Source organism: Microcebus murinus, chromosome 7 (genome assembly GCF_040939455.1).
Source record: "Microcebus murinus isolate Inina chromosome 7, M.murinus_Inina_mat1.0, whole genome shotgun sequence".
NCBI lineage: Eukaryota > Metazoa > Chordata > Mammalia > Primates > Cheirogaleidae > Microcebus > Microcebus murinus.
Window position 1 is genome coordinate 88,905,913 of NC_134110.1, and position 25,794 is coordinate 88,931,706.

Here is a 25,794-nt window from a genome sequence, read left to right on the forward strand (position 1 = left end):
CCTTGCATCTCTGGGATAAAGCCCACCTGGTCATGATGAATTATTTTTTTTGCTGTGCTTCTGGATTTATTTTGCTAAGATTTTCTTGAGGATTTTTACATCTATATTCATGAAGGCTATTGGTCTATAGGTTTTCTTTTTTTGTTGTGTCCTTTCCTGGCTTTGGTATCAAAGTGATATTGGCTTTGTAGAATGTGTTAGGGAAGTTACCATCCTCCTCAATGTTGTGGAATAATTTCTGCAGTATAGGTATGAGTTCTTCTTTATAAATTTGGTAGAATTCAGGTGTGAACCCATCTGATCCAGGCCTTTTTTTGTTGTTGGAAGATTTTTAATTGCTGCTTCAATTTCTGTGCTTGATATTGGTCTGTTCAGGAATTATATTTTTTCCTGATTGAGCCTAGGAAGGTTGTGTGTCTCTAAGTATTGGTCCATTTCCTCCATGTTTTGTAGTTTGGGGGCATATAGATTTTTACAGTATTCAAAGATGTTTTATATTTTCATGATGTCTGTAGTGGCCTCTCCTTTTGCATTTCTAATTGAGTTTATTAGGGCTCTTTCCTTTCCAGGTCTTGTCAATCTAACAAGAAGGCTGTCAATTTTATCTTTTTAAAAAACCAACTTATAAAACAATTTATTTTCATTTGGTTTTATATTAATAATTGCTTTAAAAAACATGCTAAAATAAAACCTGATATATGAAAATTAAAAAAAAAGATGGTTCATTCCACTTTATTTTAGGAATCTTATTTTCACTAAAATGCAGCTGGAATCACATACTTATGGAACTAGCACATTTGGTTCATACCTCTTCATTCTAATTAGAATTACTCTGTTAATGTGAAATTATATAATATGTTCTCTTTCTCCCAGTTTGTATGTAAACATGAACCAGCGACCTTTATTTCTCAGAGTCCGGTAGTTTCAAGTCTTTTTATCCTGCCCATCATGAAATCCAGCTGCTGTCATATTTCCTTTCCCACTAGAATGGGAGAACTAATTTTTTGCAGGAAATATTGGGAAGAAAAACTAGCTGGTTTCCTACTGGTGAACACTGGCTGCTATAACAAACAAACCTCCTCAACACAGCGGCTTATGTTGTAGAAGCTAATTTTTCCCTTATGTAAAAGCCCAGTCAGTGGTGGAGGATGAGTTTATAGTGCTTGGGCCCCTGCAGGGTTTAGGTATCTGACACAGGCCCAGCCATCCTCAATGCTCTTAAAGGTCACCTTGAAGTTTTGAGGCTTTTGCCTTTTTAATGGCCTGTACGCTTCTCATGTGCGTCACTTTTGTGTATGTCTTTAGCTGTAACTCAATGACATGGCCATGCCTGACTGCAAGGAAAACTGAGAAATGTATTGCACTCATGCCCACAAAAAACAAAAGCTAAACCAATTTTGATAAATAAGTACCCAATTTCTGCCACTAAGGATTAGCCCCCAGGTTAATATAAGATCTGTGGAATTATATTCAAGATAGGTTAATTATTATATAATATTTATAAACATTTTATAATGATAGTATGTAATAGTTACCCTATTTTTACTTAAAAGTTTTTAAATGATGCTTTTTTAGCCTAAGAGATGCTAATAAATCAAGTACAAAATCAAATACAATTGAAAAGTATCATCTGTTCATTCAAAATATAATTATTCATTTATTTATTCATTCAGTCAATATTTATTGAGCACTGGAACAGGCTGGGCACTCCAGGCATTTGCTATCAACCAACAAACAAAGCTTCTGTTCTGATGGTGCTTACATTTTGACTGGAGGCCAGGGTAGGGAGTAGAGAGATAAAGAGATAACAAACAAAGAAACAAGTAAAACAACATAATGATTTCAGATGGTTCTAAGTGCACAAAGAGTTTCTAAAATTAAAAAAAAAAATCAATAAATAAGAATGACAGGACTGGATGGGCCTCTATAAGTCAGAGGGTCATAGAAGATAAGTCATGAATACAAGAACCTTTGTCTTTTCATCCACTGCTGTACCTCCAACACTTAGAAAGTTTCCTGTATATATTAGGAAGTAATAAACAATTACTAAATGAGAACAACAAAAGCTAAGATCCTAAATAGGAAGTCACCTTGTAGTATTGAAGGAAGAGACAGAAGGCCAGGGTGGCCTCAGTTAGGTTCAAGTCTGGGTGCCAAGCTCTGAGAGGAAGTCAGAGGCCCTATCATTTAAGGCCTAGTAGCTCATGCTAAGAGGTTTAGGCCAACTAAGAGGTTGGCCTTGAAAGGTTTAGATCTCAACTTTTCTCTAAATTTGATGGGAAGGCGTTAGATGATTGTAAAGAGGGGAATGCTTTGATCTTACACCTGCTTTAAAAGATCTCTTTAGCTGTTACCTGGAGTGTGTACTGTGGGGGTGGGGAACAAAAATGGAAACAAGGAAGAGATGATGGTGACTGGGAAGAAGGTGAAGATCATGGAAGGGAGAGAGTTGATCTAATTAGGGACTTATCTGCGTGGCAGAGCTCACAGGGCTTGAGGGTATGAGGGAAAGAAAGGCGTCAAAGATGATTTCTAGATGGGTAGATGGTGGTACCATCACACAGGTGATAGATACCCAGAGTAATAAGGAAACATTGGAAGGATCTGGCTTGTTTGTGCACCACTTTATTTAAGATAGGAAATGCACATTAAATACCATAGCCAAATATCCATATTTATTAATAATTCCCTGTCATCTTCTCCTCCCCTGCATTTTACATAGGAAATTCTTCAAACTTTTATCTTTAGTCTCATTACCATTGCTTTCTTGTTTCTTTGTTTGCTTGTTGTCAATGTTCTCAGGGATCTGGTACTCTCTTGAAATGATTCCCCAATGTCTCTCACCTATTTCTATGGGGAGCTTTACACCTGTGATCCTGTGATGTCTTTTTGTATGCTAATGAGTTGACTGATCACTCACACCCCCTAGGTAGCTTCAGGGTGTGGCTGGTCACCAGGAAGACCAAGGCAGGATTACAGGGTTGGGACTTTCAGCCCCAATCCCAATCTCCAGTGTCGGGAGAGAGGGGCTAAAGGTTAAGTTGGTCGCCAATGGCCAATGCTTTAATCAATCATTCCTATGTAATGAGGCTTCCATAAAATTGCAAAACGACAGGGTTCAGAGAGCTTCCAGGTTGCAGAACACCTGGAAGTTCCTGGTGGTGTGTCCTTCCCACATGCCTTGCCCTATACATCTCTTCATTTGTAACCTTTATGATGTCCTTTATATAATAATAAACCAGCAAACATGTTTCCCTGAGTTCTGTGAGCTGCTCTAAGCAAAGTAATTGAACCCACAGAGGGGTCATGGGAACCCCCACTGAAACCAGTCAGTCAGAAGGCCCAGAGGCCCGGACTTATGACTCGCATCTGAAGTGGGGGCCGCCTTGGAGACTGAGCCTCAACCTGTGGGATCTCCAGGTAGATCGTGCTAGAATTGAACTGGAGGTTACCCACCCAGCTAGTGTCTGCTACAGAACCGACTGCTTGCTTGGTGTGTGGGGAAAGCCCACACACATTTGGTCACTGAATCATTCTGTGTTGACTGTTGTTCAGTGAGAGAACAGAAAAAACACATTGAGTGGGTTTATTTCCACTCAGAGACACCCAATTTTCAACTGCTTGCTGGATACTACCCCCCCATGTCTCATACACCATCCAGAGCAAATCCTTCATCACTGCTCTCTAACCAGCTCCTCCTGAGCTATCTCAGTCACGCAGACAACAAAGCTCCCTGAAACACTGTGCCATGCACACTAGGTACCGAAAATGTTGAAAAAAACATAAGCATCCTATAATGTGAAAAATTATAAATTCAACTGATCAGTGGAATTAAATAATGAAAATCATGAATAAATAGGTTAAATAAGTAATGAATAATGTAATCACCATGGTGAATGATCCCATTTTCTAATAATGCTTGTCCCAAGTGAACACCTTCCTCAGGCCTGTGAATCTCTCCAATTTCCAACAGCCATGACACAAATTCACTGCAACAGAAAGCCAATGAAAGAGGTAAATGGTTACTTTTTTCCCCTGGAAAGTTTATCTGTACCATGCAGTCAAGAAGCAACTCTGAAGGGAATCTCAAAATATAAATGAATATTTACAACACATTTCAGCAGATATTTTTTCTTTTATGTAAGGCTCATGGGCATTTAAATTGGACTCTATTCTAAAAAATACATGTCTATACATTCAGACTTTCCTAAACTGCATTTAGTTTTAAACTCTTCAACTTGTTGAGACCTCTAATAAACACAAAATAAAAATTTTACAGTGGCTTTAATTATAAGGCTACTATCTACAGAAAGACAAATTTGGGACTAAAAGAAATGCAACAGATCCTAAAAAGAACTAAAAGTCAGAACTATATAGAGCAATAATAACTAAATATAAAGAGTTCAACTGTCTTTAACGTGGCTTCCCAGGCACAGAGAATCAGTGGGTTTAAAAACCCAGCAGGAAAAACAAAACTGCATGTACCATACAGTAGGCAGGACTCTAAAGAAATCTTCCCACAACCCTCCCACCCCCACCAAGATTCCCATCCTTGGCTTTTCAATTAAATACTCATCTAGGCACTGCTGTGAAGGGATTTCTTGTATATAATTAAAATCCCAAGTCAGCTGACTTAGAAGTATAGAAATTATCCTAGTGGGCCTGACCCAATCAGTTGAGCCCTTTGAAGCAGAGTTTTCTCAGGCTGGTGGCATGAGAGGAAGTCAAAGAAATTAAAAGCATGAGAATGACTCAATGCGCCTCTGCTAGCTCTGAAGATGAAGGGGGCCCTGTACCAGGGAATGCAGCTTGCAGAAGCTGAGAGCAGCTTTTGGCTGCCAGTCAGCAAGGAAACAGGGACCTCATTCTTGCAACCTCAAGGAGATGAATACAGCCAACAACATGAATGCTCTTGTAAGTGAACCCTTCCCCAGAGTCTCAAGATAAGAGCCCAGTCTGGCCAACGCCTTGATTTTGGCATTGTGAGACCCTGAGCAGGGAACCCAGTTGAGTTTGCCTGGACTTCTGACTGCAAGTGAGCTAATGAATGGGTGTTGTTTTAAGCAGCTAAGTATGTGCTAGTTTGGTATGCACCAACAGAAAATTAATACACGCCAAAAGTCAAAGAAAAGTTTTATTACCTTGTTTTGAAATTTTAAAATTACTACCTTGTTTTGAAATTTTAAAATTACTTGGTGAATTCATTACTGTATCTAAACTGTCATCCCTAAGGAGTATTCCAGCGCAGAACTGTCCATCAGAACTGTCTACACACACCTGTGCTGCAGCTGTGAAGGCCACCCAGGGCTACAGCTCACATCTTTCACCACTGCAGGGCAGCTTCAGGCATTACAGATAATAAGGATGATGGTCTGTGTCACTTAGGAGACACTCAGCTATGTAGCCATTTTTTAAAAATGCTCATGTAGTATCATTAAGAGAACACTCAATACAGAGACATTGTACAAATAAAAAATGCTATCGTGCTCATGTTTTAAAAATCTAACATTTGCACTTTTACATAAACAAATGAATTTATTTTATACTGATTTGGGGGTTTGGGCCAGAGAAACATGGCTATGGGGAGCATCGGGAAATTATTTTTCCACTTATTTCAAAACCAAAAGCAACAAAAATGGCAAGAGTCAAATAATCAAGGGATTCAAAATGCTAAAAGTTGATTGTCTAGTCTAACAAATATGCTTTAAGGCAGAAAGAGTTGCAAAAGTATTTTTTTATTATTTTATTAAATAAGAACGATCTAAAAGAAGGAAAATAAGAAAAGGTGCAATAAAGCACAGCCGTGAAGATCAAGTACTTTGCAGTGAGACCACCTGGACATGAATCCTGTTTCTGCTTCCACTACCGTGTGACCTTAGCTCTCTAAACCTCAGTGTATTCATCGATAACACAGAGATGATAATAATAAGAAAGCCAATGGCGTAGCTGACAGAGGATTACAGGAGATGAGGGACGACAGGAACTCAGCACGGTACCTAGCACGTCGTGAGCTCTTACTAAATAAGCATCAACAGTTGACAAGTGGGTTGAGATGGCCGATGTGTAGCTGAAGCGTAATTCTCCATTCTGAGGACACCAGATTCTTGAAAACTGCATTAATTTAATCATATTAAAATGAGGGGAAGAGCCAATTTATATATTGCTATAAATTGGTGGGTTTTTTAAAAAAAGAGAGTGGGAGGGATACAAAGGAAGCGAATGAGTGGCTTTATCATGGGACATACTCGGGTAACAGGGAGAGTCCAACAACAATCTGCTAAAGGATCATGATCTGCTCAGAAATAACTTCGAACGTGGGCTGTCAGACAGCGGCAGCAGCTGTTACGGAAAAGGCCACGATAATACACACAGCCAAGACTCACTGCGTCTCTCCAACCTATCAGGTGCTGCGGGAGCTGCTCTACGTAGCAACCCCGCTAACTAGGACTGTGACCATATGAGATGGTGTGGTTCCCCCACACTGTTAGCAAACCCATTCTCCCTCAAACGGGACAAATTTGACACTGGCTAACTTTCCCTCTGCGTTTCCCCAGACACCTGATGAGGGTGTGACGTCAGCTGTTACTAGGCAGCACTGCTAAGGTAAAAATGACCTTTGATGGCTAAACTGCATACATTTAAAAACCTGCCAGGAGCTGTCACAGCTTGAAGTGACTCTTCAAAGTGAGCAAGTCCCAGCAAGGACTTTGGAGTCGTTACAAGAGATACTTTTTGCTGCACGGGGCTTCGTTGCCAAGGTGAACTCACATCTGCACTTTTCCTTGCAAAAGAGCTATCACCTGGGGGGCGACCTGCCAACGACAGACAAAAGAGCTCACCTACAGCAGTGAGGGCCATGCCCGCTGAAGAAGAGATCCAGTCTCTGCCTGGCAGGCAGAGGGTTTCCTGGCCTACATATTTCTGAGTTGGTTGTTCTGGGGGTAGTGGTGGCCTGTGGTTATGTTACCTGTCCTCATAGCTTGTTAAAAAGACAACCTAGTGGGCACCACAGGTAAACGCTACAATCAAACACTACAATCATCTCCATGTTTCCAGAGGAAATAGAAACTTAACTTTCCCAAATCTCATAAGAAAACTAGTGGTAGCACCAGGAATTCAACAGAGAGCGTTTGATTGCAGTCTGGACTTTGAACTACCACTCCAGCCTACTTTACAGAATTAACATTGGCATTCACTAAGCAAACAAAATTGTTGAGCTCCATGAGCCAATTTCTGCATCTTTAAAAAGTGTAAAGTTATTCACCTCCTAAGTATGTATTCAATTGTCACAAATCATGTATAGAAGAAGCGAGCACAGAGCCTGGCCTCAGAAGAGCTAGCCAAAGGCAGCTAGCCTTCCCTTTGGCCTTGCACTGATTAGACCAGCCAGGGAATCCCACTTAACGCTGTCTGTGGACACCAAGCAACAAACCTGCAATCTGCCCTGTGCTGAAATCCAGGGTGACCTCCTGCCTGGTGCTTTGTGCCTGCCCTTGCATGGCCCACTTTCCAGACTATTCATCCATACATCTCATCCTGAGCACAGCTGCTAAATTGTGCGTTTACCAAGAGTTTAGACTGTGTGTCTTCAGCTCGCTCATCTTCCCTGATTTCAGGCCCTATACCCAGGTCCATGCCAAACCAGTCATCCTGCCCCTACAGGCCAGCCGCCAGCCACTTCCTTCTGGGCCCCAATCTCCAACTTGCCCTGGAATTCCCGGCATATCAAATATTGTGGAAATCATGAATGAATGGAAATGTTACCAGCTGCAGGTTCTTGGGCTCCCATGCAATAGAAATTGACATGAGGACAAGAACCTCCCCAGACAAGGCTTTAATGGATCTTATACTAGAGCACAAGGAAGAGAGCACAGGAGGAAGAGTTCTCTGGCTGGCTCCTTGGGGGTAGGGCTTTGTGGTGTTTTTAGAGGGCGATAGAATAATTCATGAGGTAAGTGAGCACCATTACATGTGCGGGTCAGGTATAGGCTGCGCAGGCGCAGTCAGAAATCCTATTAACACACACATCCCCTGATTAACAAATAGGGGATAAGCCTGTCCTGGGGTACGGAGGGTGGTGATTCAATGAGGTAAGGGGTCATGATAGGTCATTCTCCTGGTCTTATGTGTGTGCTGGTGGTAGGGTCGACTGCCTTGGGTAAGATTTACAGGGAAATGTTGTTTATCTTAGCTTCTTCAGATAGCCACGCTGGGTGGTGCAAGGTCTTGTGGTTAGCAAGCATGAGAGAGAGATGTCAGCGGGGATGGGGCGAACTTCTGTCCCTACCCTGTCTCTGATGGATGCCTCAAGTCTCCTCCTGGTCATGGTCTCGGCTCTCTGTCCTTTCCCTCATCCTGCTGTGGCCCAGGAAATGTCAATTGTAAAGAAGTATTCAAAAATGCTTAGGAGAATATTTTTACAAGAAAAACAAATAATTAAAGGGAAGTTGACACAAAAGATAGAATATGAAAGAAAGACAGGCATGCACTCAGACTATCAACCCTACCTTCCGAGAAAGCATTTAGGGAACGTAGTCAGTTTTCTTTTTCTGTCTTTGATCAGATTTCCTTGTTTGCACATCATTTTATAAAGTTTTTCGCCCTGTTCAGAGATCATTACCCAGGTGTCTTGCTCCATTCCTAATTTTAAGCCTATGAAAAATGAGAGAAAGGACAGGTCAGTGGCAAAATCTCTTCATTTATTTGTTCATGCCTTCACTAAACAAGCATTTATTGCACGTCTACCATGTGCTGGGGACTGTGGATTCAGAGTTCTGTGAGATAGGGCCCTGGTTTTCAAGAAGCTCAGGGTATCTGGGGAGACCATGCAGGCAAGATCCCCAAGGCTATGGCACCTTTGTGCAAATCATGCCCAAAGGCGTAATGAAGGCCAGTGGAGTAAGAAAAGCAATGAGGTCCCAGCCTCCATGGACCCCTGGGTCAGGCACCTTGTGCAGGGTTGTATCAGCAGAACTGGATAGAGAAGCCCTGGAGAGAGGCCCGGGGGGGAGGGGGGGAAGTTGTGATACAACAGAGGCATACTCAGGGTACCTCACCACTCCCTGACAAATGTTAAGAAAGCTTTCACAGAAGGGCTATGTCTTAAATGCACAAGTATGAATAGGTATTTCTAGAGAAAGAGAGATTATTTACAAGGGCTGATTTGAAGCCACACAGATCCCTGGAGCCCTGGGCTCCATGAGAAGATGCTTCCTTGCTCAACCTATAGTTTCAACTTACTTCACTTCCTTAGGCATCAGGGAAACATCTAAGCCTTTTAACCAGTAGGAAGAGAAGAGCAGGGTAGTGCACAAAAGAAAGTTGTGCTGCTTTAGAAGCAAAACTTCTGAAAAAGGACAGTGTAGAGAACCAACTGAAGGGGAAAAAGTTTAGAACGAGGGAGATCATTAGAAGAAAACTGCAAAAGTTAATCAAGTTCAAGCTTGAATGAACTGCAAATAAGAGTAGAGGCTACAGGGCAAAGAAGATGAAGTTAAAAAATGGCTTGGAGGTGGCATCCCTAGGACTTGACAACTGGTGAAAAGTGGCATGAAGGAGAGAGAAGAAATCAGGATGCCTCCCAGCTTCTGATGAGAGTATCTGAACAGAGAGGGGAGGCTTGCTGGGCAAAGGTGCCCAAGTAACCAGGAGCCCAGCTGGTAGTAGTGCGCTGTGTGTGGACGCTCAGGTGGGAGGCCTGGGTTCAGCCGAATGCATGGGTACTCAATTCAGGGGGGAGGACAAGGCTGGACATAAAGACTGAGAAATTGACAGTATAGAAGTGGAAATTAATCTGGTGGGAATAGATAAGGCAGGCTAAGAATCAAGTTAGAGATGAACAGCGCCAAGCCGAAATCCTGGGAAGATCAACACTTAATCAGGACTGACACTCAACTGCCACAGAGGAAGAAGAAATATTTGAACTACTTTTAGTCTCTAAAATTTTATTTTTTACAATGCAGGGGCCATTAACATTTGTCTACAAAGTGAATAATCCCTTAAGAATAGAGCATGACAAAGATAAGTATCATAGACAGCTTTTTAGAAGGGACAACTTTTTTCTCTCCTTTTGGGTTTGTTTTTGTTTTTGCTTTTTGCTTTCAGATTTTTGTCTTGGGTGGGTCACAGTCAAGTTCAGGCCAGTGGCTCACACTTGTAATTCTAGCACTTTTTGAGGGGATTGCTCCAGCCCAGGAGTTTGAGGTTGCTGTGAGCTAGGCTGACACCACGGCACTCTAGCCCAGGCAACAGAGAGAGACTCTGTCTCAAAAAAAATCAACTTGATGAAAAATTTGATTCACCTCTTAAGTTATTTGCTTTCCTATTTGAATTGATTACTAGATTCAACAAAAAGAATAGGTTATATACGCATAAATTTTGTTTTAAAAATTTCTATCTACTTCTGAATCCAAGATCAATCAAAGGAGTATTTGAAAATGCTTTTGAAATTCTTCTACTAATGTGTTCTATGAATATTTTAATCAAGGTAGAAACTATATATATTCTTCAGGGGAAAACATCTGAAGATAGAAGAAAGGGCTCTTTGTGTTCCAAAATTTCATTAGCAATAAGGTGTTTTATTCCTAGATCTCTGAGAAAAGAAATCAACAGTGTCATCCTTCTTAATTAAGAAATCAACTGGTAAAGTAATTACTAGAAATACAAGCATTTCTATTTCCAAGCAGAATTACAGAAATATGTCTTGTTGCAGATAAACTTCACACAACTGAATATTGCCAGACCAAATACCTTTTGCAAATTTTTTTAAAAACATAAAGCAAATTCGAGCTAGCCCTTCTCATGTGAACAAACAACTAAGTGGGTTGCATTACCCTACATTCAATGCCTAACAATTTCAAGAAGTTAGTATATATCCAAATGCATTAATCTATAATTAGAAAACTAACATGTTGGTTGGTCTAGGAATTTTCAGTGTACTGTTAAATATACAAAGAACAACTAGAGGCCCAACAACATGGCATTTTATTATTGAAGCTTGTCTAGTAAAGAAAAGTTTTGTAATGCTGCTTTAGAAATAGCAAGAATAAAGTGCAAAGCAAATAGAACAAATTTTAAAGCAAGTGAAACTATTTAAAGACATTGCCAGCCATAATATAATTATTTTGCTAACTATGTAAGATTTTTCTTTTATTTTAGCAACAGTATATTATAAGCATTCAAAAAATATTTTAGTACGAGGCTCACATCACATAGTAAATCAAAGTGAACATCAGATATCTTTCCACTTTCTGAAACTTTTTCCCATTATCTGTTCTCATGCTAAGTTAGAACCTTCACAAAGAATAATAGTGCCCAATTCATACACCCACCTTTCCGCCGTTCTCTTTCTTTCAAAATAGCTTCGAACCATTCATGCTTCTCTTCAGGTGTTTTTGCCATACAAACAAACCATTTATTTTTTGCGGTGTTATGTATCTTCCATCCATTAACAACAATGTGTCCACTGCTGTGGAAATCAGCTGGAAATTAACGGATAAAGGCAAATATATATTACATATCAACATAATCATTCAATTCACAGATGTCCCCAAACCACTGAATTATTCAAAATATCTTTCCTTTATAAATGTATATTGCAACACAAAAATTTAAAAAATGTTTATATATTGGATGCAGTCAGCATTCAATAAAGGAACATTTCTAACTCACAACATTAACACATTACATGAGATTAAACACCACAAACTAATTAACATTTATTTGCTCTATGCCCCAAAATACTGTTGAAGTTTCTAAAAGAATAAAAGAAAACCATTCAAGGAATTTTCTTCTCAATAATCAAACATTCCAGGTGTCTGACTCATTGTTTTTCTAATATTCTTTTGAAATAATATTCTATTAATAGGTTTCAGAGACAGTCTGCACCCCACAAAAATTCTCTACCACTTAATGAGCTGCACGATAAGAAACAGAATGAGTCAATGGAACACACGAAGTGTATATTTACCTAAGTCCCCATAAATGGATATGTACAAACACTAAACCATTATCATTGCACGTGGTTGAAACATCCACTCTAACACCACATCATTTCACATATTTAGCATGAAGGGGAACTCACAAAAATTTTTCTTTGAAGATAAATTGGCACTTAATTGTCTTTTCAATACTTCACCATAAATTTGGCTAAAGTGTCATGCTGCATTTGAAAATGTCAACAGCAAACCCCGTATGGCAGTTCTCACCCTAACAGCAGGTAGAGAATAGTGACATAACTTGCAAGGGACCTTTACTGGCATGACAGTCCCTTCAAGGCAAAGATTCAAAGATGGAAAAACATGTGACAGAAGCCTGAGTCAGCATCTGCACCAATTAAAGTGATTCTTTTCATTTGTCAGCCCTGGGAATCATTAAGTAGCAAAGGCCAGCATACAGGAGGTAAGCCACAAGAAAGTTAAAAGTGGTTTAAAGAATGACGTTGTGGCACTTTGGTTTTTTATTTTTTTGTTTTTTTCTCAGATGACTTATTTTATTTAGTAAGTTTTGAGTAGAAACAGACGTGCTTGGCCCTCATTCTCCCATAATCCACTTCCCAAACTCCTTTTCATTAGCTCCAAAATAACCACACCATCATCTATGGCCAAATGAATAATCCCCAAAATGCATTATCAAATGATGCCATGTAGTTGTTAAGGTCTTTAAAACTTTCAGGTTGAATTTGAGTCAGAACAGAATTATATTAGACAATAGCCTGTATTTTACATATGTGCCATAATCCCAAGATTAATCAATAACAATTTCTGATAATATAGAGATTCCAACTGGCAGATCATGTTTTTCCACCATAAACAAATTACAATTCTTTTTAAAAGAAATTTTTGTACTTTCCTTACCTTTATGTATTCAATACATGTTCACATCCTGTACAAAGTAGTATTAACAGAACCTCGTAATTCATGTCAGATAAGTATTAATGGGCATTAGTGGGAGAATAAAAAGTATTACTTCATAATTATAGTATAATCCCCTCTTAATATCTATTAAAATAACCAACTGAGAAATTATGATAAACTGGTGGGAAAACACTGCAAATTGCACGTTTGCATGTACAACTCTTCACCCTCCCCCAACTTGTCCTTACAAGACCAGTATCACCAACAAGCACAAACTTTTCAGACTGTCTTCTCTCTGCCCAAGTCAGGCCATGATTACCTAAGCAAACTTTGCATGGCAGTTTAAAAGATCTCACATTCCCACTAGTGTTATTACCCTTTGACCATAACTCTAGAAAAAGAGAACCACAGCAGCCACATGCATCCGACAGTCATAAACATTGAACTTACTTAAAAATGAACATAATTTATTTCTCCAACAAAGCACATGGGCGCATAAGTTCATGTGCCAATATCATCCTGACACTACACAGGTGTGTGTCCGGGGACCAGCCACCTCTGGAACCTGGGTCTCCCTCCCTTCCCTGCCTGGATTACTTGATTATGTTCAGTGCCCTCTTCACATCCTGCTTGCTGTTCCTTAAATACTTCTCATCAAGCTACTTCTAAGCTCAAAAGTTTTTGGTGTCCCACTATGAAATCAAGTCAAAACATGTAGACTTTGGGCTGGGCACAGTAGCTCATACCTGTAATTCTAGCACCTGGGCGGCCCAGGTAAGAAGATTGCTCGAGGCCAGGAGTTCGAGACCAGCCTGAGTAAGAGTGAGACCCCCCCATCTCTACAAAGAACAGAAAAATTAGCCGGATGTGGTGGCACACACCTGTAGTCCCTGCTACTTGGGGAGGCTGAAGCAGGAGGATCGCTTGAGCCCAGAAGCTTGAGGTTGCAGTGAGCAGTGAGTGTAGTGGCATCATCATAATGACGCCACTGCACTTTACCCAGGGCAACAGAGCGAGATGCTGTCTCCAAAAATAAATAAATAAAAATTTAGGAAAAGAATAAATAAAAATATGTAGACTTTGTTTTAAAGATTCTTCTTAGACTGACCTCATTCTATCTAACCAATACCATTTTCCACTATGTTCTAACGTGTTCCCACCATTCTTTCCTTGTGTGCCACTATCCTGGTTGTCCTGTGAATACCTATCAAGCCACCTCACTCTTTGTCTCACGGGCTTTTACTCCTCTTGGAAGTGCACCCACCTCCTCTATGAAGCCTTGCCTGGCACCAGCCTGTGGGTCCCAACTTCCTTCGGAAATCACACGGTGAAAATCAGAGCGAGACAAATGAGCACGTGACTGAGTGCCTGTGGCTACTGTTTCACTGTACAGAAATCAATGTCACTAGCTGACTATAAAATCTAATATCTCAAATAATAGGTAATTGCTACATTAATATAATATTTCAAAAGAACAGCTTGTGTCATATAATAATTTTAAATGAAGAAATAATGTTCCTTTTTAAAGTTTATATGCTAGCTAATTTCAATCAAACCAATTTAAAAAAGCATAAATATACAGGTATATATAACTGTATATGCATACAATAGGCCTCAACATGCAGTATATATACTTTGTAATGATATCATAATTACTAACTGTTATACAAATTAAGCAATTGCTTCTCATTTATTTCAAAAGATATAGTTATATATAAATATCTTCATAAGTTTAATCATAGAACAATGTTCAATATCTTCATTCTTCAAAATAAGAATTAAACTTCTTCATAAAGAACATCCTCACTAAGGTCATGGAAAAGTCCAACAATTGCTTTGTTCTTAGTAGGAATTTTTAAAAAAATTTTAACAAAAGAATAATTTATTAAATGGCAAACATAGGAATTGTAACCTTTAATGGAGATAAAACATTAATTTTATAGAAAGAATGGAATTAAAGTTGCCCTTGATTAAATATGGAATATGCAAATTTAACAGTCTCTAGTCACTGATTTCTTCCGAAAACAGAAAAACCCAAGAGGCAAACCTGAAAAATGACTAATTACTTGAAGCTATACAGTTTGCAAATTCCTTACTCTTAATTCAGCACACTTTCATATAATAAGATGAGGTTTTTCCAAAACCTATATGCTATAAATCTCAGTGGACATGCTGGTATCCTTTCAATAAATTTGCATTTCAGTAAGATGGACCATATCCAAGTATTATATACACAGACTAAGAAGAGAAGAAATTGCCAGAATATATTATTCAAAACACTAAGAAACTGATGTCTAAATAATGTATTCAATCCTTGTTCTAGTGATCAACACTGAACACATAAATTTCTAAGGAAAATTTTTAAAATTATAATTTACTCATATTATGAATATTTAATGTTGAGAAAATTTTCTGGAATAATTTTTTTGATTTTATCAAATAATAGAAGAAATATGATATATGACATTACCTTCGGCAAAAAAAAAAAAAAAAGATTCTAATTGACTAATTGATTTTTCCTTTAGGCAGGCACATTGAACCACCCATGCACTGACTTTTCCTTTTGAAAATCTAAAAAGTAGCTTATCCCTTGGCCTTTTTGAATTTCCAAATATACTTCCTTAAATTAATAACATCTTGAAAATTTCAGTGTATCAGAAAAGAACTATTATACTCTTAGTATTCTTCTCAACATTGTTGTCATTGTTACTGTTTAATTAAGAATGTATTCATCCCAGTTATGCAATAATACTAAAGTTGTTAATGTAACTATGGTTTATCTATTTGATTAACTATTATGCAGCAATAAAAACTATGTTTATTTGGTTATAAGGCATGAAGATAAAGATGGCTATCATTAAGATATACAGGTACTTTAAGTGAAAAAGGATAAAAAATTATTAATATAGAGTTCATGGTTTGAAGCATTTTTTAAAATCTAAGCATAAAAAGAAAAACTGAAGGAAATATTTTTTTAAATCTTCTCATTTATTTGTCTTTTGATGACAGGATTGCCTAGTATTTTTCATCTTTACATTTTTCTGCAGTTTCCAAATTTTATTTCATAGCAAAATTTAATTTTATAAAAATAATGCATTCAATACCTTCAGATGGTTTAGAATATATTAAAAATGACAACTGAAGTTTTTCTTTAAAAAAAATCTATGTGCTTTTGAAGAATACTTTAAGAATAAAAATTACCATCTTATCCCATTCAAATTTGACTATTGTGTTGAAATCTAAGGTTTGCCCGACACTGAACGACAGACCACATTTTCCAAAGGTCAACCATCTTGCCCTCTGTGAACCACATAAATAAACTGGTTCCTACCAGAGAATAGAAGTGATCTGGTGCTACTTTCTGAATGGCTTCCCAAATATACAGTATGAAAATTACCACGAAAAGTAATTCTAGGAAGTTGAATAGCTTTCATACTATTGCTCTTAAGCGGGATTTTTCTGATAGTATCATGATCAAACTAGTATTTCCAGAAAGAATCCTCAAAGAGGAATTAAGTCAAATTCACCGAAATGAGAGTTGAAATCTAGAGAATGGTGGCATGGAAATTTGGCCACAAACGCAAAATAGTTAACATCTTCCATGAACACATAAAACAATGAATAACATGGATAGCTTTACATAAATGCATATACAAATTTTTATACTTCCACACACCATGCCACCATTTAATTAAATTTTTTATATACTAAGATATAATTATGATATAATCCAAATCATTAAGCATTTTAAATAAAATTACAATCATATTATTTCTCAAAAGATTCTGGATATTTACATGTTGTCTGAAAGCCTTCTAAGTGTAATTATTTCTTCTGCAAGTTTTGTCTGATAGAGCTTCTTCCTCAGAAAAGAAAAGTATTTTACTTATTATATCTAGAGTAAACAAAAATACTCAGTATTTGTATAATTCAAATGGAAGGAAAACCTTCCCATTCAATTTTCCATCAAAAGTTCTAAGCATGGTTAAAAATATATGCTCAATTCATTCATTTTTATTATTTATAACTAAATACGGTGCAGTTGTTTGTTTTTCATGTGGGCAATGGCGGATGAGCCTGACTGTATTTGCCCATCCCTGATTCAATTTGTCCAGGGCCCAAGTGTGGAGAGAACTTACCATGTGGACATTAATCAGCTCTGCTGAGATCTGTCAGCATTATTGCTTCATGCAGAGTATAAAGTATAGCAGGCCTAAAACCCGAGCCCATCAAAAATAAATGAAGACTCTATGATGGAAATGATTAAGGCATCAAGAAAGGGGGTAAGTTGGTACAACACTAAAATCATCTCTTAGAAGAAATGAGCAACCAAAATCAACCTCTGCACACTCCTTCACTGCTCTCCACTTGGGAAGCCAGCAAACTTACCTCTAGCCCCAGCTCTGTACCGAGCTGGGTAACCTTGTACAAGTTAGTTTTTAAACCTGGCCTCTATGTTTCCATCATATGAAATGTTGATGAGGTGTAGTAGTTCATCTTCAAGATCCTATCCATCTTCAAAAATTCTGTTTTTGAATTTCCAAGTCTGGCAGACAATGTACACTTTCCCCAGAGACCCAGTGGATACACCCATGAGAAAACTAAATTTTCCTTGTAGGATGTCAGGGGAAGGTATCCGATGGCAGCCTGAAAATTCTCTAAGTGACCCTGTAGCAACTATCTGCAGCCAAATTCCTGGTACATGCTGTTTATGCATGTTCAAGAAAGAAGAGAGGGGAAAAAGCCCCTCGCTGATACTATAAAGCCTAATAATTTCTTCATTTTATTTCAATGAAAACTAAGCCTTGCAAATTTGTGTCAAGAGGCTCCATCAGACAAGTAACTTATGCCAACTAAATATCCTGCAATGTCCTGTCCTCCCCATAATTCACACTCAACAGGGTCTCAGGCCCTATCTTCCCAAATGCCCTTGCCCTCAGGAATCTTACTGTCATCAACAGAATTTTTTCATGGAATTCAATACAAGGACCATTATGTAAGAGCTCTATCCAAGTCACCCCACAAAGCTCTCACTCCCTTACCACCCAACACAGATAAACTGAGGGCTGCAAAGGCCCTGGGCTCTCACATGTCTTTTTTAGTGCCCCAGTTGCTCACAGGCACAGCAATCATAGTAATCACCATCAAAATTCAGGCTACAGAGGCAAGATGGCTCTTAACATTTTAGACAGATAACATTTCCAAATGTCACTACGTAGTCTTCTTAGAACACATAAAATAAATTAGTGCTACCTTATAAAAAATGTGTACATCCTGCTATGGAAAGATAGCGGACTAGGTGCCACATGCCAGCATGGGAGTATCTGCAACTGCATTATGGTCTGCAGCACAGAAAGGAATTGGGGCATCTCCACACCCCCAGCCTCAGTTAGCCACGGAGGGGCCTCTCTACCGATGACCACAAAGACGTGGCTCCCAAGGTGACCACTCAGGCTCGGGTACCACCCAGAGTTCTGCTTGGTGCCTGCCTTGCCCCCTTAGCTGCAGCAATCACGGTTCACTATTTTATGTACCTGCCAATTTGTTAAGATGATAAAAAATGATATAGAGAAACCGCCTACAAGTGAGCATTTGAAAATCTATGCCCCTGACAAATTACAAACATTCTTCTCCCCCCCGGGACCCCAGAATGACAAGGAAGGTATGTGGGAGGTGGGAGGGGGGCTAATTAGTGCTGGAACCCCATGTTTATATTGAATGTTATAAAGACATTTCTCTAGGTGGAAATAAAAGTCACTTAAGCAACAATTAATATATTTTGTTTCATCTTGTCTTTTCCCCTGGAAGCATAACTTTGAAATTCCAATTAAAATTAATGGGGGGGGGGGGTCAGGGAAGGAATGTGATTCAATTTACTAAGCATTCATTTGATAGACAACTTTTTTTCCAAATAGAAAATAAAATTTATTTTATCTTCATTTCACTTAATGTTTGTGACTAATAGTGATTTCATGATTTGCTTATAAGAGTTCATGCCTTCAAACTACAGAGTAAAAATTTACTACCTCCGAGTAATAAAGTATTTAAAATGAGTACTTAAAATTACACAAACTACTTCCATTCACAACTTTCCTGCATAAGCAAATTGACAACCTACCTATATTAATAATGGCTGTATAGCTAAATCAAATCTAGAGTTTGCTATATTCTATAGTGAATGTATTATAGTAACAAAATATCACAATACACTAAAACATAGTGTAACTTAAAATCAATTCATTCATTAAATATTTTCTGTACACATACTCTCTGTTCCAGGATTTGTGAATGTCCTGTGATTAAAATGGAATGGATATTTTCAGAGAGGACACAATTCAACAATTTCTCTATATCTGTTTGATACTAGCATGTTTGTCAAATATAATTTCCCATTTTTACAATAGTTTTCCACTCCCTTATCTCACCTTTCTCTTCCCTCTACTTGATTGCTCTACCTAACAAAGTATTTCTAAGCTCTAATGCGCTGCAAATGAATTAATTATTCACGTGGGGGAGTTTACTACTGGCATGCCACTTAAAAGCCACTAATCACTGACCTGTGCCATCATCCACATTCTCCACTTCCATCACCTCTGTATTGATCCGGCCACGAAAAAGGTACCGATGTCCATCTGTAGATGCCTTGCTGTTCTTCAACCGTCTTAGGATGGAATGAAGTCACAAAGACTTTGTTATTAAACTTAATGCAAAACAATATATTTTAAGCAATTCTTTCAAACAAGTTACCAATTCAATCAACAGCATCAAATGTTAGGCTCTTGGAGTTTTGTACTTGTATCCTCTCATTCACAACAGCACTGGTTGCTTTCCGAGATGTGACTTATGGACTAATTTTTTAATAAATTGAAGTTTCAAGCTAAGGATTGCCCACAGGTTGGACAGTGTGTGCATTTACTCAATATAGGACATCCATGGTGCCTAATCAGACTCCGAGAGATGCTAAACGTTGGTTATCTGAAATTTTCATTTGTTCCTTTCACCTTCATTACTGAAGCTCCAGTAAAGATTCAGTTATTACTTATGATCCCTCTTCAAAGAACTGGCTGTGCTGGAGATTCTTAAGCTGAGCAATCTCCAGCTGTAAAAATATTTTTCCTATACTATTGTTTTTATGATATGATTACTGCGTACTTGTTGAACAAGTCTCTTAAGACATTTATAATCCTTCATAAAGGCCTTATTTATTTTTAAAATAGTCCAAAACATTTCAAAACTTTGTGTATAGTGAGTCTAGTGCCTCCCCTTTAATCTTAAAAAGTCTGTAACAAAGTAAAAAAAAATCCAGATGAACATTTGTAACAATGAATTAGGTACCATGTTTCCCCGAAAATAAGACAGGGTCTTATATTTATTTTTCCTCAAGAAGACACCCTAGGGCGGGCGTCCTCAAACTATGGCCTGAGGGCCACATGTGGGTGTTTTTGCTCGTTTGTTTTTTTACTTCAAAATAAGATATGTGCAGGGTGCATAGGAGTTTGTTCATAGTTTTTTTTTTTTAACTATACTCTAGCCCTCCAAGGGTCTGAGGGACAGTGAACTGGCCCCCTGTTTAAAAAGTTTGAAGACCCCTGCCCTAGGGCTTATTTTCAAGGGATGTGTTATTTTTTTAAGTACGATACAAAGATCTACATTTATTCAAACATAGTTAAGTCGTCTTCTTCTGGAACATCATAACTCACCAAACCCCGAATTCCATGCTGAATTTCTTGCAACTCTATTTCCTTTAGAACCATTGGCCCCAATCTCTCATGTCAAGCAATAGAGCAATCATGGGGCAAATGAGAAGGGCTGCTTGTCTTCTTTACTGCTCCTCGACAAAATGCATGGGTTGTGCAGATACGCTGCATAGCCACGCCCATCACTAGATCTTATTTTCAGGGTTTACAGCTTATATTGCTCAAATGCTTAGAAATCCTGCTAGGCCTTATTTTATGGGTAGGTCTTATTTTCGGGGAAACACGGTAGTTGCGGATGTTTGTATTTAAATCACTAAGCACCCAGGGAAGATGTTTTTAAAATGTTTTCCTTTTATTAAATTAAACAGGAAAGATTCTAAGAAATGATTCAAGGAGATCAAAAAATATCTAATCACTCAAGAGATATCAATTAGCCTAAATTATTTCAATGAACTCACTGACTAAAAGTCTGGCTAACAATTTAATATACTGAAATAATTATTAACTTTTCATGTTATATAGCCACAGCTAGCACAAGATAAGATGTGACTACCCTAACTGCCATGCTCCCTCCTCCTCTCCCTTGCAGTTGGACACCTGTCCTGACATAGATGGGATGGGTACAGGGAGGTGTCTCCAGAAAGCTATCACACTTCCTGGGTTCCTTCCTTAGAAAAGATTGCATGTTCCTGGCTTAACTGTCCTACACCTTCATCAAAATGTAGTAGTCCTTCATCGCTACTAAAGAAAACTAATTAAGTTGATTAATTTAGTCTGACTGGAAGCTTTGTCAGCCCTAACTCTTCAACACCCCTGTACTCCTCATGTTCATTTTGAAAGTAACCTCTGAATATTCTTTCTCAAGGAGCATAAATCAGTGCTGTAAATTAGGAATTCAAGCCAGGTAGCTACGAAGGTTGGCATCATAGGAGGGCAAATATAAAGAAGAATGCAGAGCAGAGTAACATAAAAGTAACCTCAAACTCTTCGAGTTAGAAAACAGTATCCTGGTATTCTTCTTGAAAAGAAGAATTTCTTGTAGTTTGGTACATCATACTTAAAATCAATCACATTTAAAGGCTAACTAACCTGAGCAACAGTTTTAGTCACAGGCAAAACAATCATATATATATATATATATATATATATATATATATATAAGAATCCATCAACGAGTTCCATTTTCAAAATATTAATTTTTTCACGATCTACTATGAACTCTGCACGGACTTTATATATTTCTCTTAGGCAATACTCAATTAATACTCAAAATGAAATTCCACTAAATGTCTTATTAATCCTGTAACATTTAGCTCAAATAGAGACTTTTTTTAATCCTTTCAGAAAATGGCTCTATTGAAGTTTAAAGATCGAAAAGCCTATGGTTTGAAAAATAATTATGCTCTATATTATAATAATGCATATTTTCATATCTTGATACTATGATTTCATTCGTAAGTATGTGTTTTAGTGGTCACCAAGATACATGTACAAGAATGTTTATAATAGCTAGAGAACTAGAAACAACCCTAAAGACCATTGATAAGAGAATGAATAATTAAATTATGATTAAATTTGTGATATATTAAGCCAGTGGAATATTATGCAGCAGGTAAAGTGAATAAATTATTGCCGCACACAAAATGGATATATATTTTAAAAACAATATTAAATGCAAAATATAAATTGCAAAAAACTACACTATGATACTATGTTGTAAAGTTCATAAACAAGCCAAGCTATGCAATATCATGTCATATATATGAAATGCTATATTATAAATTATATTTTAAATACTAGTTTCTTTTAAGATTAATAGTATTAGAAATATCCAGAGCTGGGATGCCTACTCCGGTATACTGCTCTTTACAGAATGTAATTCTAAAATTAAAAGAAATTCATCAGTCCTCTGGTTCTTGTAATCACAACATTATGGAAGTTTGGAAGACATTCAGTTTACTCACACTTTCTGAAGGATCTCTAGATCTTAGAAAGTATATGCTAAGGTGAAGTTCATAAAGGAGATACAGTATTCTAAAGGAAAGGAACAGATGGTTTATTCAGTTTCTCCAAGCCCAGAAGGGAGTGGACATATTGATCTATTTAGTTATTTCCATTTCTAACCACTATATATTTGAGCCACATTATTCATTCATTAAGGATATTTGCTAAACAGCAGTATTTTAATTTTGTAAAACTTTTCCTGTTGTTTAACTTATTAAATAATTACAGCCATAAGACCATATAATATCATAATTTATCCACTAAGGTTAATTTTGCAAAGGCTTTGCACTTGATGGCAGGCAAGTATTAGTATAAGGATGAGATCAACTGTAATGAAAGATTTCATTCTCCAGCAGATGCCTTTAATAACTGCACCAAAACACTTTGTTTCATATTACAACTTTTTAATGAGTTAGCACGCAAGTAAAATTAGCAGCCTCTCCTACATCTTCCTAAATCCTATTTGTTTATTCCAATCTTGCTACCAAACTCAAAGAATTTAGAAGAGCATAGTGAAAGAAATAAACAGGCTGCTTTTCATATATGATAAAAATAAATTTTTAAAAAGCTTATTAAGATAGAAAGATCAACAATTTAACGATCTTTTGGCTGTAGTCCTAACCTGTTCCCTTTCATGAAGGTACAAGTTACAGGCCTATGTTTCCTAAGTTTGTGTCATTTCATTTTTGAATTAATACATCCTACTAGGGAATTCTAATACTACAATCCACATGGCAGAATTATCATATATAATCAACATCAGTGCCCAATTTTACTAACTTGCTCTGGGCATCTTGCTGCCTGACTTAGGAAAACCCATCCTAAGGAGATGAAGAATGATGCTCCCTTATAGTTTTGTGTCTCTCATTTTCATTCTATCAGAAAATATTTGACTATAGTTTTCTAATTTCTGAAGGTGGAATAAATAGTCACTCAAAATTCTGCATTTCAACCACCTGCTTTATCTTTGAATTGAATGAAGTCTATCAGTACCATTTCACTAAAACTAAAGTGTCCTAGATACAGTTAGGAAGAAGCACCTAAAGGCTCAGGAAACTTCTCAATTAAATGCCACTCTACTATTTTGCTTAATCAACATGTAAAAACATTCTTCCAAGAGTTTAAGAAAACACCCTATAAAATAAGAACATTCTGAAGAAAAAATTATATTCATGTTTTAAAACAACACTACAAGGCTGTTAATACATAAAATTATTCAAACTAATGATGGCAGGGGACTAGTTTGGGTTTCATTCGTTCTGTAGGTATTTCTTGAGTGTCTTTTGCATGGCAGGTTTGCTCCAGTCTCCAGGAAAATAGCAGCAAATGAGAAATAAGATTTTCGTGGACTTTGCAATCTAATCTAGTAGAGATGGCAGGAAACAAGCAAATAAATAATGAAGGTAGAATGAGCAAGTGACAAATACTTTCCAGATACTCATAAAGAGTGACTGGGAGGCTGTATTAGACGTGATGGTCAGGGAGGGCATTGCTGATAAAGTGATATTTAAGTATGACTTAAAAGACATGAATAATCTGACCATGAAAAACCCAAAGGAAAGGACCACTGGGAAAGGAAAATGGCCGGTGCGAAAGCCCTATGAAGGGAACACACATGGCATAATCAAGGAACAGGAGAAAAAGAAGGCTAAGGAAGGCAGGGGGTGCAGTGTTGAGAGCAGTGGGATGTAATGAGGTCGGAAGTGGCACGGGGTAGGGATGGACCATGCAGAAATTTGCAAATCAGGGTAAGGAGTGTGCATTTCATTCTAGGAAGCCAATGAGGGCTCTGAGCAAGGTGACAACGTGATCTGATTTGTGTCATAATAAAGATGCTCGGGTTTCTGTGTAAAGCATAAGTTGTGGAGCAATAAGAGAGGATTCATCGGGGCCAGTGAGGAGACAACTGCTGTCACCCAAGGGCAGAGATGGAGACCGAGAGAGGTGGAGAGATTGTTATATGCTTTAAAAGCACATGCAAGAAGATTTGCTAATAGATTGGATGTGGGGAGTTGAAGGAAAGAGAGGAACCAAGGCTAACTCCTACTTTTTGGCACTGAGGAAACCAACATATGGGGAAAGCTAGGAGAGCAGAAGCTTTAGGAAAGGACACCAAGAATCCCATTTCTTCCAGGTTATGGCTGAGAAGCCTTAAAGCCACCACAAGTGAGATATTCAACAAGCAGGATCGGGACTCTAGAATTCTGGGCTAAGCATAGAGATTTGAGAGAAACTGACATAGACATGGTACATAAAGCTATACGACTGGATAAAATCACCCAGGAAGAGTCAAGTATGAAGAGGAAAAAAGAGTCAGAAGCAGAGTCCACAGCAGTCCAACATTTGGCCAAGACAGCAGGTTGTCACAGGAGTAAAGAGATGACAGTGTTTTGAGAAGGAAGAATTGCTCAACTAAGCTAAATGCTGCTAGCAAAACAGGTAAAACCTTAAAGAGCAGAAAAGTGACCACTGGATTAGGAAATAGGGAGGTCCATGGTGACTTTGACATGCAACCCAGTGGGGCCGCCTGGACTAAACCCTCATCCAATGTGGCTGACGTCAGCGTAAGAAGTGAGAAGGTAGAGAAAGTGTAGCATGAAAACCCTTGCAGGAAAGTTTGCTGTGAAGGAGAGCAGAGAGATAGGACAGAGTGTGACATAAAAGAAAGGACTTTAAGAAAACTGATATTAGACAATATTTGGAGGCAAACCGTTAGGGTCAATGGCCAAAAATTGGATTAAGTGAGAATACTTAAGCTATTTTTTGGAAGAGGGATAGGAGGATAGGGGATGACATTCAGAGCGGGATGCTTAAAATTGAGATTTCAATTTTAGAACTATTGGTGTTAATGAGGTAAAGGTGTGACCACAGGGCAGGTGGCTCAGGTGTAAAGAAGGAGAGGATCATTGCAGGTGAAGAGACTGTGGGCTTTCAGATCCAAAATCCTGGCTAGATCATCCATGTGAGTTTCGAACATCCCAGAAATGATGACAAGAGCAGGGTAGAAAGAAAATGATTCAAGAACCAGAGCAGTTACTGAATGCATGTGTGGCAGGAGATACTAAGTTCTCTATAAAAGGGAGCCAACAGGGGAAGGTAGCGCATAGGAAAGACTCATGGCATGAACTTCACGTGTGCTGGGATTCTCGACAGAAGAGGGGGGCATGGCAGGGAGCAGGATGAGGAAGCAGGGAAGACACGTCAGCCTCCTGCAAGGCCCTGAGGCATGGCTCGGGGAC

General features: G+C 38.1%; 1 protein-coding gene across 2 annotated transcripts in view; it reads right to left on the minus strand.

The window, feature by feature from the left end:
• The window catches only part of PREX2 (phosphatidylinositol-3,4,5-trisphosphate dependent Rac exchange factor 2), a 273,273-nt gene that overhangs the window by 156,919 nt on the left and 90,560 nt on the right, over positions 1-25,794 (minus strand). For both annotated transcript variants that reach the window (XM_076005243.1, XM_012739905.3), the window contains 4 exons: positions 19,412-19,515; positions 11,331-11,480; positions 8,508-8,652; positions 3,889-3,989 (listed from right to left, as the gene is read on the minus strand). In XM_076005243.1, coding sequence (XP_075861358.1) covers positions 3,889-3,989; positions 8,508-8,652; positions 11,331-11,480; positions 19,412-19,515 — 500 coding nt within the window. The remainder of the gene's footprint in view (positions 1-3,888; positions 3,990-8,507; positions 8,653-11,330; positions 11,481-19,411; positions 19,516-25,794) is intronic.